Source organism: Pelobates fuscus, chromosome 1, assembly GCF_036172605.1.
Source record: "Pelobates fuscus isolate aPelFus1 chromosome 1, aPelFus1.pri, whole genome shotgun sequence".
Taxonomy (NCBI): domain Eukaryota; kingdom Metazoa; phylum Chordata; class Amphibia; order Anura; family Pelobatidae; genus Pelobates; species Pelobates fuscus.
Genome location: NC_086317.1, coordinates 64,586,451 through 64,603,064, shown reverse-complemented (window position 1 = coordinate 64,603,064; position 16,614 = coordinate 64,586,451). Strand labels below are relative to the sequence as shown.

General features: G+C 42.0%; 1 protein-coding gene across 1 annotated transcript in view; it reads left to right on the top strand.

The window, feature by feature from the left end:
• Positions 1-16,038, top strand: part of VEGFD (vascular endothelial growth factor D) — an 88,551-nt gene extending 72,513 nt beyond the window's left edge. Inside the window, exons 6-8 of the mRNA XM_063449160.1 lie at positions 2,889-2,992; positions 13,379-13,550; positions 15,466-16,038. Coding sequence (XP_063305230.1) covers positions 2,889-2,992; positions 13,379-13,550; positions 15,466-15,592 — 403 coding nt within the window. The 3' untranslated portion in view covers positions 15,593-16,038. The remainder of the gene's footprint in view (positions 1-2,888; positions 2,993-13,378; positions 13,551-15,465) is intronic.
• The last annotated feature ends 576 nt before the right edge of the window (positions 16,039-16,614 follow it).

Below are 16,614 nucleotides of genomic sequence, written 5' to 3'. Positions count from 1 at the left end.
CAGACAGAAATGTAATTGATTATCATTCAGTTAGTCCTCATTCATGTCTCAGACAAGTTTTAGCCCACATCTGATGTTACGCAGGTAACCTATTTCATTTTCATATGAAACTGATCATACCCACATGGGCTTTAGAGGTCTGAAATGCCAGGAATGTTTTCTCTGCATGAAGGATACAGGAGCCTCAGATGATCATTTTAGTATTGGGCCTCGTGAGTGAGGTCTGACTTATACAGCTAAAGGCCCACCCTGACCTTATTAATACCTTCTTACTTTTTTTTTTTTTTTTTGCTCCTCTTTTGGTCAGATTGCAAAACTCCTGCAAACCATAGAATCTTTTCCAGGTGCCGGGACTGTCATAATAAAGGATGCCAATGACCACAAAAATGTGACAATTAAAATATATATAGAGTATAATCCTGAGCCAGAAAACTATTTTAATGAACTCTAACCCCCCTCCCTAACCACTTATACAAGAGATTAGGAAATTTCCATAGAACATGACAGACATATGTGTGTCTAATAGGAATTATGACAAAATAAGGAAGAATGTTTTGTTTTAAAGAAAAAATAAAAGCAGGCATAGTGTCTGCATTCCTGAACACATATGTTTGTGCCGTGAATCACTAAGGGAGAGCTGTTGGGATTCTAGAACCCTGGGGTCTCATGAGGTAAATTCAAATTGATTCATGATGAGAAATAGGTAAGCATAAGAAAACAGAACGAAAATGCCATACTGCCGGCTCAAAAGTCAATTGACTCGTAAAACTTTTCATTCCCATTTCATCGTTGGCCAACAATTTGAGCGCAATTCATGGTAGACAATAATGTGCATGCTTGTTTAGTGAAAAAAAAAATGATGAACAATAATGTTTTATTTTATCATCGTGGTTTCAAGTGGTTTTCTTACAAACTTCTCTAAATGTGATCCAAAATATCAATGTATCATTCCAGATGTGCAATGACTCTTTGCAGTAAAAGGCTGAGATTGGATATACTAATCCTAATGGCTAAAACACAAGATTCTAGCTGGTAACCTGCCAGGTGTAAGAGAACCATAAACCCATGAGGATTTGGCCTAATAATGGGTGATGGTCAAGAACCCAATTTTTTTTTATTTCTTATGCTATGTTAAAGGACCACTCTAGGCACCCAGACCACTTCAGCTTAATGAAGTGGTCTGGGTGCCAGGTCCAGCTAGGGTTAACCCATTTTTTTTATAAACATAGCAGTTTAATCCAGCCCTCAAAGCCTCTAGTGGCTGTCTCATTGACAGCCGCTAGAGGCGCTTGCGTGATTCTCACTGTGAAAATCACAGTGAGAGCACGCAAGCGTCCATAGGAAAGCATTGATAATGCTTTCCTATGAGACCGGCTGAATGTGCGCGCAGCTCTTGCCGCGCGTGCGCATTCAGCCGAATGGGAGGAGAGGAGGAGGATCGGAGGAGAAGAGCTCCCTGCCCGGCGCTGGAGAAAGGTAAGTTTTAACCCCTTTCCTCTCCCCAGAGCCCAGCGGGAGGGGGTCCCTGAGGGTGGGGGCACCCTCAGGGCACTATAGTGCCAGGAAAACATGTGTTTTCCTGGCACTATAGTGGTCCTTTAAATTCATATTGCCCTTTTATCCTAAGGGTAATATGTTAGCATTACATCATCCTTATTAAATACATATGTTGGGTACTTATCTCACTGAGGTAGAAACATAACACACTTACATACAATTAGTACATTACAAGCGATCAAACTCCCATGAGGCAATGCTAATTTCGGAACACGCCACCAACAAATCTACATTGTATTTATATCCCCAATACTTAAATAAAGGCTAGCAGCCCCCAACATATATTTACACCATGTATACATAGGGTAAAAAAAAGAGATTGTGTCAGTATGTGAGTAAATGTTACCCTCAGCCAGCTTGGCTAGTCCTATGCAGACTCAAGACAGAAAACAGCCAAAGCTTCAATACATAGGACAGAACAGACAGTAATGGCATCATAGATAGCTCTCTAGACCTAATGAAGCATTGGAATAAAGCCTACAGGCTGGCAAAGCATCATGGGAGCTCTAGCTTTACAGCATCTAGAGGGCTGTCTATGTATTTCTTTTGGAGGTAGCCAGTGGGTGCCTCCTATGTCTTGGACACTGGCATAGTTAGTATCATGGGAACTTACATTTGAAAGATTTATGGAGAGCTACCAGAAGGTTACCCCTGGGCTAATGATATACAATAGGTTATGGTATGAGATGTAACAATAGAAATACAACTGTTTCTTTTTTTGATTACACACAAGGAAATATAAAATTGCCCAAGACAAATTGCTCAATGTCACTTAACCACATCCTACCATTATAAGATAAAATAGCTCCAGACTTGGAACACTTAATTAGGGCTAGTTTAAGAAAATGTTTGATTTGCAAAAATGTGTATTTTATGTATTTCTCACATGATCAAGATTCTGTTTGATTCACACTGAACTACAACTCCCATAATGATTTGGCAGCCTATGGCTATTGTAGTGGATTATGGGAAATTTAGTCCATAAACAGCTGGTGATGCACCATGTTTACACTTTTATTTTAGAAGGCATACAATGTGACATGCACTATGTACAGAGATGACTTAGCAGTAACATTGTAAATGTACAAATAATGCAGGTTACCATGGGGAATGCAATTCTTGGAATCAGGGTACCCTGCAAGCGACCCATCCACTCCCTAAAAAAAAACAACCAAAAACATAAAATTAAAGGGACAGTGAATACATTTGCCTATATATGTCAGTATTAACATTCTTAAAAGAGCTGGTATAATCTTCCAATGATCTCATAAAGTTATGTATTGTATATAGTATATATACCATTAATCATGGTACTCTTCATTTTATTACAGGTGCCCTCATGATAATAAACTATGCCCCCCTGGTTGGCAGTGGGATAACAGCCAATGTGATTGTGTGTTAGAAAAGGAGTCACCAGTTAACAGAAGAAGGGAAGGTATGCCAGCATATGAATTATATCAGTGGTTCCCAAACTTTTTGGGTTCAGGGCACCCTTAATATTGCAATATTTTTCAAGGCACCCCAAGACAAAAAAAATTCTAGGTTGTGTACATGTACAGCGCTGCGGCATATACTGGACCCCTGTAACAATCCAGGCACAATAACCACTACAGCGGTTATGGTGCCAGGAGTGCCGTGGTACCCTACCAGGGTAAGTAGTCAAACTGTTTAAGAACAGTATGACAACTTACCTGTGGTCTGCCATGATAGGGGCTGTAGTAGGGGATACCAGCAATTTATAAAGAGGCAAAATTATATTTTCATCCTGAGAATTTATGCCCCTATTTATATGACAATGACAATACCTTACTGGCCTTAGCAACTGCAGATTGACATTGCATATTGCTGCCTAATTTGTTGTCTATAACAATTCCCAAATCCTTCTCGTGTGTGGTTATCCCTAATTTACTACCATTTAGGGTGTAAGTTGCTTGTGCATTCTTGACCCCGAAGTGCATAACTTTGCATTCCTCAACATTAAATTTCATCTGACATTTTAGTGCCCAGTCCCCGAATTTATCTAAATTTCTCAGCAGCAAAGCAATATCCTGCTCCCATTTTATTACTTTACAAAGTTTTGTGTCATCTGCAAACACTAAAACATGGCTTTCAATGCCTATTGCAAGATCATTTATAAATATGTTAAATAGAAGCGGTCCCAAAATAGAACCACACCACTATTTTGTCCAGCTTGAAAATTTACCACTAATGATAACTCGTTGTACTCTATCCTTAAGCCAGTGTTTTACCCAAGAACAAGAATATTCATCTAAACCAATTTCTTTTAGTTTGAAGACTAACCTATTGTGAGGAACCCTATCAAATGCCTTGGCAAAATCCAAGTAGATCACATCCACTGCAACACCCTGATCTATACTTCTACTTACTTCTTCATAGAAGACAATTAGGCTAGTTTGACATGACCTATGTTTCATAAAACCATTCTGATTATTGCTAATAACAAAGTTCTTCCCAATGAATTCCTGAATATTATCCCTTAATAGCCCTTCAAATATTTTCCCAGTCACAGAAGTTAAGCTCACAGGCAGGGCCGCCATCAGGGCATGACAACCATAACAGTTGTCATGGGCCCGGCGGCCCTGGGGGGCCCGGCCGCCGGGCCCCACGTGTGGGGCCCATCGGGTGGCCCACACACTTAGGGCCACCCGATGAGCCCCCTCCTTCAGGGGCCCGGTCAGCGCTATGGCCGTTGTATAGCGCGACCGGGCCCCTTTAAAAAAAAAAAAAAAGCAGCCGCAAGTGCTGCTGGGACTCCCAGCTCACTCCGCGCGGGAGGAGCGCGCCCGCCCGCCCAGCCGTAAAGAGGGAGAGCCCGGCAATGAAGAGGGAGCAGCGCCGACTCCCATCATCCCCAGCCACCCTCCTGCAAAGAAAAGGTAAGAGACAGAAGGGTGGCTGGAAAATGAGCTGTGTGTGTGCATGTATGTATGTATGTCTGTCTGTGTCTGTCTGTCTGTATGCATGTATGTGTATGTTTGTCTGTCTGTCTGTGAGATGGCTTTTATGGTGCCATCTCCTAAACAACTTTGGGGCAGTTTGACAAAAACTTAGACCTTGACCATTACCTGGGGGTGCTGGTGGTAGTGCTGGTAATTATAGAGCTGTTATGGGGTGAGGTGTGTCACTAGCATAAACTGTGCTCCTTGATAAAAGTTGGGTAATGTAAAACATGTCCCATAAGATGTGCAAGCAGCAATGTATGTATCTGTATGTATGCATTTATGTGTATGTATGTGTGTGTGTGTGTCTGTATGTATGTCTGTGTGTCTGTATGCATGTATGTGTATGTGTGTCTCTCTGTATGTATGTCTGTATGCATGTTTGTGTATGTCTGTCTGTCTGTATGCATGTCTGTGTCTGTATGCATGTATGTGTATGTCTGTGTGTCTGTATGCATGTCTGTGTGTCTGTATGCATGTCTGTGTGTCTGTATGCATGTACGTGTATGTCTGTATGTATGTATGTGTGTCTGTATGCATGTCTGTGTATGTATGTCTGTCTGAATGTATGTCTGTCTGTATGCATGTATGTCTGTCTGTATGTGTATGTCTGTATGCATGTATGTCTATGTATGTAGGTCTGTCTGGATGCATGCATGTCTGTCTGTCTGTCTATGTCTGTCTGTATGCGTGTGTGTCTGTGTGTCTGGATGCATGTATGTGTATGTATGTCTGTCTGCATGTCTGTATGCATGTATGTCTATGTATGTATGTCTGTCTGGATGCATGCCTGTCTGTCTGTATGCGTGTATGTCTGTATGCATGTATGTATGTCTGTCTGTGTATGTATGTCTGTCTGTCTGTATGTCTATGTGTGTATGTATGTATGTCTGTGTGTATGTCTATGTATGTATGTATGTATGTCTGTCTGTATGTATGTATATGTCTGTATGCATGTATGTATGTCTATGTATGTGTATATGTATGTCTGTATGTCATTATATATGTATATCTGTATGTCAGTATGAATGTATGTCTGCATATTATTATGAACGTAGGTCTGTGTGTATATATGTATGTATGTATGTATGTCTGGATGCATGTCTGTGTGTATGTCTATGTCTGTCTGACTGCATGCACGTATGTCTACGTATGTCTGTCTGTCTATGTATGTTTGTGTATGTCTGTATGCATACATGTATGTCTGTATGCATGTATGTATGTCTGTATGTCTATGTATGTGTATATGTATTTCTGTATGTCATTATATATGTATATATGTATGTCTGTATGTCAGTATGAATGTATGTCTGCATATTATTATGAACGTAGGTCTGTGTGTATGTGTGTATGGATGTCTGTATGCATGTATGTCTGTCAGTATGTCTGTATATATGCATGTATGTCAGTCTGTATGCCATTATGAATGTATGTGTGTATGGATGTCAGTGTCTGTATGTATGAATGTGTGTGTGTGTGTGTGTATGTATGTATGTATGTCGGTGTCTGTATGTATGTGTGTCTGTCTGTCACTATGTATGCCTGTGTGTATGTCTCAGTATGTGTGTGTCAGTATGTATGCCTGTATGCGTGTATGTCTGTTTCAGTATGTGTGTCTGTTAGTATGTATCAGTGTGTGCGTTTGTGTCTGTGTGTGGACCCAGTGAGCGGTATTTGGAGGCGGGCCTCAGGGGGCCCAGACCCTGAGCTGAGTTAGGGGCCCCAAAATTTCTGGTGGCGGCCCTGCTCACAGGTCTATAATTTCCAGGCAAGGATTTTGAACCCTTTTTAAATATAGGAAAAACATCTGCCTTCCTCCAATCCTCTGGTACAATACCTGAAACAAAAGAATCTTGAAAGATTACATACAGACAGTGGTGTACTAAGGGGGGGGCAGCGGGGGCGGTCCGCCCCGGGTGCCACTCACTAGGGGGGTGCCCGGGGCGAACTTTCACAGGGGCGGCATTCCCGCCCAGCAGCAGCAGATCCTCTGTTCTTGCGATCCGCGAGAGCGTTGCCGCGGGTTGCCATAGCAACCCGCGGCAACGCTCTCGCGGATCGCGAGAACAGACAACTCTGCTGCTGCTGCTGGATGGGAAACGAGGATGCAGAGTTCTGGGCCCCCTTCATTGCCCATCTAAAGCTGTGCCACCGGACCACCAGTCGAGGAGGATGGGACGGGCAGGTAAGTGGCAGCACTTATTCCACACAACATACACACTTCATCTGCATACACTATACACACACTGCACACACTATACACACACTGCACACACTATACACACCCTGCATTCACTATACACACACTGCACACACTATACACACACTGCACACACTATACACACATACTGCACACACTATACAAACACACTGCGCACAATATACACACACACTGCACTCAATATACACACACTGCACACACTATACACACACACTGCACACACTATACACACACTGCACACACTATACACACACACTGCACACACTATACACACACTGCACACACTATACACACTATACACACACTGCACACACTATACACACACTGCACACACTGTACACACACTGCACAGACTGCACACACACTGCACACACTATACATATACTGCATTCACTATACACACACTGCACACACTGCACACACACTGCATACACTACACACACACTGCATACACTACACACACACTGCATTCACTATACACACACTGCATACACTATACACACACTACATACACTATACACACTATACACACACTGCATTCACTATACACACACTGCATTCACTATGCACACACTGCATTCACTATGCACACACTATACACACACTGCATATATTATATACGCACTATACACACACTGCACACACACTGCACACACTATACATACTGCATCCACTATACAAGCGCACACACTGCATCCACTACGCAAACACACACTTATACATGTGTATCTGTATGTCTGTTTATCTGTATGTGTATGTGTTTGCGTGTCTGTGTTTGTTTCGGTGTGTCTGTGTATCTGTATGTATGTGTGCCTGTGTCTCTCTCTGTATGTGTGTCTGTATCTGTGTATTCCATATAACTGCATGTGTGTACGAGTGTCTGTGTATCTGTATGTGTGCCAGTGTGTGTATATGTGAGTATATGTGTATATGTACATACATCTCAGCATTTCGTCTACACTACACACAAATACAACCCTGCATCCAAATGTCAACACTACATAAAAAGACACCACCATATTCAAAAACCACACTACAGAAAAATGCACGCCTGCATTCAAATGCCAATATGTGCAAACACACCCGTACAATCACTCACACATACTCAATACAAAAACATGCTTGCGTTAAAAATATACAAACACTGCTCAGTGCCAAATACATTAAAAAATGTTTTTTACATTTCAAAGTTGGGAGGGGGGTGCTTTTTTGCAAGCATTATTGGCTTCCTTATATCTTATATAGGATACCTCTGATTTGTCAGATTTAAATGCTTTAAATGCCCTTTTCTTATTTGTAATCTCTTGTTTTACTTCTCTACTAAAACACATTGGTTTCAATTTGTTTCTTTTATATTTATTACCCAATGGTACATACTGGGAAATGTACCTTTCTAATATTTTTTCTAATATTTGTTTGAAGAGTTTCCATTTGTCCTCAGTTTATGCCAGTCGATATGTTGTAGAGCTGCCCTAATCTTATTGAAATTGGCTTTTAAAAAATTATACATTTTAGTATACCCCACATGCTTGTTTTTTGAGTTTATTTAAAAAATTACCATATTGTGTTCACTATTTCCCAAATGCTCCCCTACTTGAATGTTGGTCAAAAGATCAACATTGTTTGTTATAACGAGGTCCAGACAAGCATTCTTTCTAGTTGGTGCTTGTACCAGTTGTGACATGAAGGTGTCATTTAACACATTCAAAAATCTGATTCCCCTTTCTGAAGTACTAATCACTCTACCCCAATTTATATCCGGGTAATTAAAATCTCCAATAATTAACGTGTTACCCAGATTTGCAGCTTTCCCAATTTGCGCTAACAGCTTCTCTTCCTCATCAGTATTTACATTAGGTGGTTTATAACATATCCCAACCAATAATTGATTTCCCTTATTTTGCCCCAAGCTGATATCTACCCATAAAGCTCCCACATTTTCCTCGTAACACTCGACATGCCTAAGATTTGATTTTAACTCGTGGTTGACATACAAACAAACCCCACTACCCTTCTTGTTTTTCCTATCCTTCCTAAATAACGTGTACCCATTTAAGTTAACTGACCAGTCATGTGTCGAATCCCACCTTGTTTCTTTTATACCTATTATATCATATTGTTTAGTGTATGCTATTGCCTCTAGTTCCCCAATTTTGTTATACAGGCTCCTTGCATTAGTAAGCATACATTTAATATTATCATGAGTCATTTGTATTTTTTGTGAGTTTTTACCTCCTCTGTTCTGAGCTTGCCCTCTCCCCCATCTCCACCCCCCCCCCCTTATACTGAGCTAAAGCCCATCTCCTTTCTATCCTGTCTCCATTTTCTAGATTGCTATGACCCTCCCGCCCTACTACTAGTGTGTGTGTGTGTTTATGGGGGGTCAGTGTGTTTGTATGGGTGGGCCAGTGTGTGTGTGTGTGTGTGTGTGTGTGTGTGTCTCGCGAGATTCGGAGCGTTGCCGTGGTAACCTTGGCAACATTCTGAGCTCGCGAGAGGAGAACGGGCTGAGCTGCATGTTAGAGCTGCCCCGGGTCCTCTCTCTCCCTCCCCTGCCGGCTGCCAGCAGTACACTACGAGCAGGCCGGAGAGGGAGATCTCTGATCTCCCCTCTGGTCCTGCAGAGCTGGCCGGGGAGAGGGAGGCATGGTTCCCGATACTATCATAATAGCACCAGAAAAATATCGCGCAGGGCCCCTGTGTGCCCAGGTTTGGGAACCGCTGAATTATATAATTAATCCAATACAATCTGTTTCTGCATGTAGACTTACAGATTGACTGTTTTTTTTCCAAGAGATGCTATGTTTTTTTTTTTTTAGCAAATGACCTCAGAATCCAAGTCAGACAAGGCAAAACCAGAACAAACATTGCGAATGAAGATTGAAATAGAAAGATTGTTTTCTTATCTCTAAATGTAACAAATATATATTTGGGAGGTGTGAAAATAACAATTAAAGAAACACTATAGCGTTAGAAATACAAACATGTATTTTTAATGTTATAGTTTTGAGTTAACTGTGTTAATGTCTCCGCTGCTGTGTGAGGGCTTGAAGATCGCCACACTGATCTAAGTGGGGATGCTCCAACTCCTTGGCTATGATCATCAAGATTGTGAAAGCATTGGGAGGCTAGTACGCATGCATGCTAAGATGCAGCACTGTGGCAATCAGATGGCCTCTATGAGACTGAAATAGCGAGCTTTACTCAGCTATTTTGTCGGAAGTGCCTTTAAAACCTGCAATGTAAACATTGTCGTTCCTTCAGAGCGGTAATGTTTTCACATGCAGGGATAAAACTACGGAGAGTTGGCGCCTCAACCATTTCATTGAATGCGCTAAAATGTAGATATCCAAACAATCTTCAAAACACTCCGAACAGCGATCCTCAGGTACGTATGGAAGGGAGACAGAGCTAGGACTAGCCACAAAAAACTGTGCCTCCCCAAAACATGGGGAGGACTTGCACTGCCCGACCTGCACAAATACTACCAAGCGACGATCCTACAACGCGTCAGGGAATTACACAAGGCCACTTCTCACAAACAGTGGGTTTCCCTATGCAGGGAACTCGCGGACAACCATCTCCACCTCTTCCTCTGGCACAAGGAGACCGATGCCAAAGAGGACCTCGGGGAGGATTCTCTCATCACCTAAACACTCAAAACATGGACCCGACTGAGGAATATTTCGCCTACACCGAGCCCGCTGATTCCCATCACCCACAACACCAACATAGGAGATGGAATACCACCGTCCACATGGCCACTGGCCAACCAGGACGGATACATACCGCTACACACAGCAATAACAGACACGGGGTTGAAGACACTACAAGATCTGTCAGAAGTTGAGATGCCCACAATGATGCACCAATTTCACTATGCCCAACTCAAACACTTCTACCATAACTTGCCACACAAAAACAAGCTACATAGAGGCCTAACGTGGTTCGAAACGCTGTGCTTCCAGACACCAGAAGCGGACGGTACAGTTTCAGCCATGTACCAACGATTGGCAACAGGTGAGAGGGAAAGGAAGGATACATTTAAAAGGCTGTGGGAAGACATAACAGACAAACGTACACGGAGAGCCAATGGGAACAAATATTATTGCTACAACATAAGAGCTCATCCAGTTCGCACTACCAAGAGGCAAACTATAAATTGATATCCCAATGGTATCGCACCCCATCCCTATTACACCGGATCAACCCAGAGATACCAGACACATGTTGGAGATGCGAGAATGGAACTGGCACCCTCCAACACATCTGGTGGGACTGCGACAGAATCAAGCCATATTGGAAGGACGTCGAGGAGGAAATACAGAAGGTGCTGGGGGAACCCACAGCTCTGACAGCGGACCTAGCCTTGCTGCACCACACGGACACGCTTTCAGCATACAAAAGATCGATCCTTAGACATCTACTAAACGCGGCAAAGGTGTTGATACCGCTGCTATGGAAAATGACGCACCCACCGACAATTGGACAATGGAGACGCAGAGTGGATGAAATACAAAAAGCTGAATCAACAATAGCAAACCTACTAGGAAGACAAGAAAAACACGTGGAGCAGTGGAGACCCTGGTATATATACCGCTCACAAAATGTGGATGCCGATTAGGAGGGGGAAAGAGAGGGATGGAGGACCCGGGCTCGTCGGACGCGATGCCACCGCGCCTGCGCCAACCCGGCCTACCCTTGGCCGCGGGGTTGGGGACCTGGCGGAAGTAGACCCTCACGGGGCTCAGACGGGGCCACATTAATGGATATAACTGAACCAAGGGAGGCAGGAACACGGGACCCCCTCCAACAGGTAGGGACACCAGACACACCCACAACTCTCGAAGAGAGAATACAATGATCCTGTAAGATACGGAAACCAGAACGGCAGATGACACTACACTACACGAACACTTCCACACACAGATCCACGCATAAGAACGCACTATCAGAGGTGGACACGGTATAGAACACAAGAAGCACACGCAGGACCACACACCACACAGATACACCCACGCCTCGGACCGAAGGGTCCAACAGAGGCTAGAGGCTCAACCAGACAAAAGATAAGACACCCAGGAAACAGAGGCTTCAGATAGATGGGCGCCGGGGGGACCACATTGGACACCCACCCCAGCGGACGTACGATAAAACAGGGGTCACTGACCCAGTGGCCAACACCACACACAACGAACCCCAAACTGGAAAGTCGTGGGAAGTAAACACTTGACGGAACACAGACACACTACAAATTCCCACAGGAACCCAGACGTACAGAACCCACCAGGTCGAAAACGACCAAACCCTAACACGCCACACACGAAGGGGAACCGTGGCACAAGCTCTAGAGGAAAGGGGACTAAGACATACAGGTGAACCCCTGCGGGTACCAGCCCCCACACCAAGTCTCTGGGGAGATTACTGACCACAGGACGACTGACTCACACCACTGAGCCGACCCTCCCCCCTATCTACTCGAGGAGACAAACAACACCCACTACATATATTGGCCAAACACTCGACCATGATACAAGGGAGACATACCACCCCTCACAAGACCACCCCACACCCACTGAAGACACCAATGGGCTGAAACATACCCCAAGGTGTGGGTAGTACCACAGCTGCATTAAACATCCCTCTAACCAAAAGTTGAAGAGACCTGTGTGTCTTGTCGCCCATACCTACTGATGTAGAAATCTGACGCATGCCTAACCATAGAAAGTTAAGCTACACACGCTACCTAAACTTAAATCGCAGTACGGTCGTATGAAGTTTAGACCTCAACCTAACCTTCATTAAATTAGACCTGCGAATCCAAAACGCTTGAACAGGTCGTCTGGCTACAGACCGAGGGCAATGGCGACCTGCGTGTCTCTCTATCTTGCAATGTAAATACTGTGCCCACCTACCTTATTGGATATTCACCCTAAAACAAAAAACAAATTTACGAGAAACAAATGAAAGAGGAAAGGAGAGGAAAAGGGGAAGGGAAAAGGGAAGGGAAAAAAGGGGAAAGAACGGAAACAAAAGGGGGGGGGAAGGAAGGGAAAAATAAGGAGTGAGAGGAAAAATACATGTGCCATCAAAATGTGTCACCAATGTATGATTGACCGAACACCACTTCCTAATGTGATTGTTAATGTTTCATACTGTCGGGACCTGCGTGTCCCAACCGAAGTTTACTCAAAGATATGTGACAAATTGAACAATTGAAAACTTCAATAAAAATATATTTACAAAAAAAAATGTAGAAATCCACACTTCATCGCGTGCAAATGGGAGCCTCCAGCTTCGTTCCATGTAAATCATTGTTATAAATATGTCCTTTCTACCTGGCAGTCAGCATTGAGAAAGCATACAGAGAAAAGGGTGAAATTAAACAATGTTTATATTTCTCCTCTTCATTTGCAATGTTTGCCCTGACTATGACTCATCTGAACTTGATTAAATTTTTATAAATTTTTGTACATTAAAAAAAAAATGGGCATCTCATTAAAACCGGTTAACACAAGATATAGGTGAGTTTCAAGTTTTTATTAATGATTTACATTTCAATTTGACCTTGATTAATTTTAATTTTCCATACATTTTTAGTTATGAATGTATTTAGGTATGTATTTATTCCTTTACACAGAGCTGGCTATATGTGGAGAACATATGGAGTTTGAAGACACATGTGAATGCGTTTGTCGCCGTACATGTCCTGAACACTTTGTGCTGAACCCAGAAAACTGCAGCTGTGAGTGCCGGGAGACTCTAGACAGCTGTTCCCAAAAAAAGAAAATATTCCATCCTAAAAACTGCAGGTAACAAAATCTGGAATGTGATCCTCTGGTGCATAAGTATTACAAATAAATAGATATGCAAAATATGCTAAAACTGGAAGGGTAGCTGGATCTCCTTATTGGTTTAGCCTCCATCTCTCAATCACATGAGTTTGTTTCCATAGCAACAGAAAATGATTTGTATGTTAAAAAAATCATTGCTCACATTTGGAATTTAAGTAACTCTGCAGTGTCAGAAACACAAACATATATTCACAATACTAGAGTGTTATTATAACCCCCCCTTTAATTAACCAAATTAAAGTATATTGCTTATCTTATTTCTCTGAGCTTTTCGGTTATGCCATGGTCATCCCACCCTCTCTGGTTGGGAATATTAATACATAAGGATGCAGCAGGAGTATAGTGCACCAATCAGAATCTCTTCAAGGAGTAGCATTTGGACTCTCCATGCAGAGCGTGGAGTTGCTGAATGTCGGTTTTGTAATATTTAAAGGACCTCAACCAGGAAGTCCCTCAAGTGGCTGTCTGAATGACTGCCACTGGAGGTGGCATTAGGTAGCAATGTAAACAATGCCTTTTCCACAAACCACTACATTAAGCTGTTATGATTCTGGTACCTAGAGTATCCCTTTAATATTTTCCATAGGAGTAAAAATACTAACAAAAAATAAAAAAAAAGAAATCACAAAAATCACTACCATCCTAAACTATTTCTCAAAAGCTATTCTTCTAGGTCCCGACATGACATGAAAAATGTGAGGAATAAAAACAGTGACCTTAAAGATCATACACTGTATAATTCCTGAACAGGTCTCACATGGTATTAGTGATAAGTAAGTAAGACTTGAACACCATCTGTCATATCATGTCACCCATGGGATCAATTGAGATTCATTGAAGCATCTAATAAAAATAGGATTGGGCTGGCAAAACAGTCAACAGTATCAGAATGTGTAATTTAATAAAAAAAAAAAGGCTACTTTTTTACTCCTGATGTGGTGCACCCCACTGGCACCAATCCTTGATCCACCCCACAGTAAGCAGATCCTTGATTAACATACTGAAATGTGTTCACAGAATATAATAATTACATTATATTTATTAGAAAGCTTCCATCATGGTTATCATCTAGTGGGATCCACAGTACTAATTGCTTGACATAACATGTACATGGTTATTTCCAACCCTTTGGAAGTACCTAACAATTTTGTGGTGTACAGGAGAAAGAAGTTAAGTTGTTATGCAGTTATACTGTCACGAACAGAAGTTTATTTGATTGGTTTTGAGCTTATAAACATGCTATATTTTCTTCAAATTCAAATCTCTCGCCAGTAAGTGATCAGAATGAGCTGAACTGCTGACATCATTCTACCTCACAGCCAATCACAGTCATAATATTATTTGTCCCCTTTTCCCTTAGCATGACTTTGAAATACTATGCAAATAATAAGAGGACTGCTATTGGCTTTATGAACAAAGTAGAGTTATTAGCTCTGCTCACACTGATCTTGCACTGGCTGAGCTATACAGCTTACCTTTCAGAAGGTCGTTTTGTGAAAAGAGGAGATATGGCCAAAAATTGCTCTTTTTTGTGTTTTTCTTTTTTCAAGAATATTATTTTAATTTAGGGAAGTTTACAAAAGTTACTATTCATTGATTTTTCTTTCACAAAAACACACCAGGGTTTTTAAAACCATCATGGTAGTTTATGATATATTTCTCTAGATCAGGCTTCTCCAAACTCCGGCCCTCCAGATGTTGCTGAACTACAACTCCCATGATTCTATGAACAAAATAGGTAGGCTGAGAATCATGGGAGTTGTAGTTCAGCAACATCTGAAGGGCCGGAGTTTTGACGAAGCCTGCTCTAGATCCTCACCACCTCTGCATTGTTGGATATCTTATTTCAATTATTAATTTTTGTTCCCCACAGTTGCGAAGATGAATGTCCATTCCACGTCAAAGTCTGTCCTTTAGGGAAGCAAGTGTGCGCAAAATATTTTCGATGTCCAAAGGAAAAACGGGGATTTAGTTCATCTCAAACCAGAGAAAATCCCTGACAAGTCTCTTTCAACATGTTCAAATTCCCAAGGACTTTCTTAAGCACGTTAAAATGTTACTAAATCAAAATGACACCTAGGCAGTTTGTATAATGGATTTTACTATTAATCTGCCCATGAAAGGTGACTGTTTCTTGGCAATCCATTACATCCTCTCCCTGAATCCAACATTCCCCTGTATAAAAAGCCACAGTCTGATATTTGGATTTGGAATAAGCTGTCAACTATTGAATCACGAAGTTTACTTTATTATGCACTGATTTAAAATATCTTACACGTTTATTTTTCTATATGAATAGTACTTTAACAGTGCTTAGTGACAGAATTTCAGGCTGTAACTAAACATTGTTAAAGCACAAGCCTTTTCAGAATCTGTATATTGTATCAACACCGTGCCACATTTTCTACATATCTTAATGGTATTGAATAAAGCTTGTTTTTTTTTTTATGTGCGTATACTGACGTCATTATGTATTCTTGAGATATGGCTTCTAGTGCGTTCCTTTACTCGTGTATTCTTGACACCACACTAACATTTACCTACTGAATGAAAATGGTATGAAGAAATGTTATAATGCTGAAGAAGATGAACCATGGATTTTCTTAAAGGGATATTTTACCTATCTGTAGGGGGAGGAAAATTCCAGTGGGTGAGCTGTGGGTGGGACTTGTGTGGGAATGGAGGGAGCGTGCCTCAGTTGGACCTCTGTTTACCAGCATGCTCTGCAGGCAGATGTCCAATATGTCAAGAACTGACATTATCCAGTCCGGAAAATTTTCTCCATGGTGACTTATGATGCCCTAGTGATGCTAGCAGAGTTGGTGTTACCCCTCTGGCAGCAAAGGGCTAGAGCTCTGTGTGTGCAGTATTTCACAGTGAAATGCTGCCCATACAGACTCCAAGCACTCTACCTAGTCCCGCTGACAATGATGCAGGACTGAATGTGGTGTGTATAGTGGAAGTGAATTAGAATGTGTGTAATGGATGTAGTGTTTGTGCGTATTAGATACTGTTTGTGCAG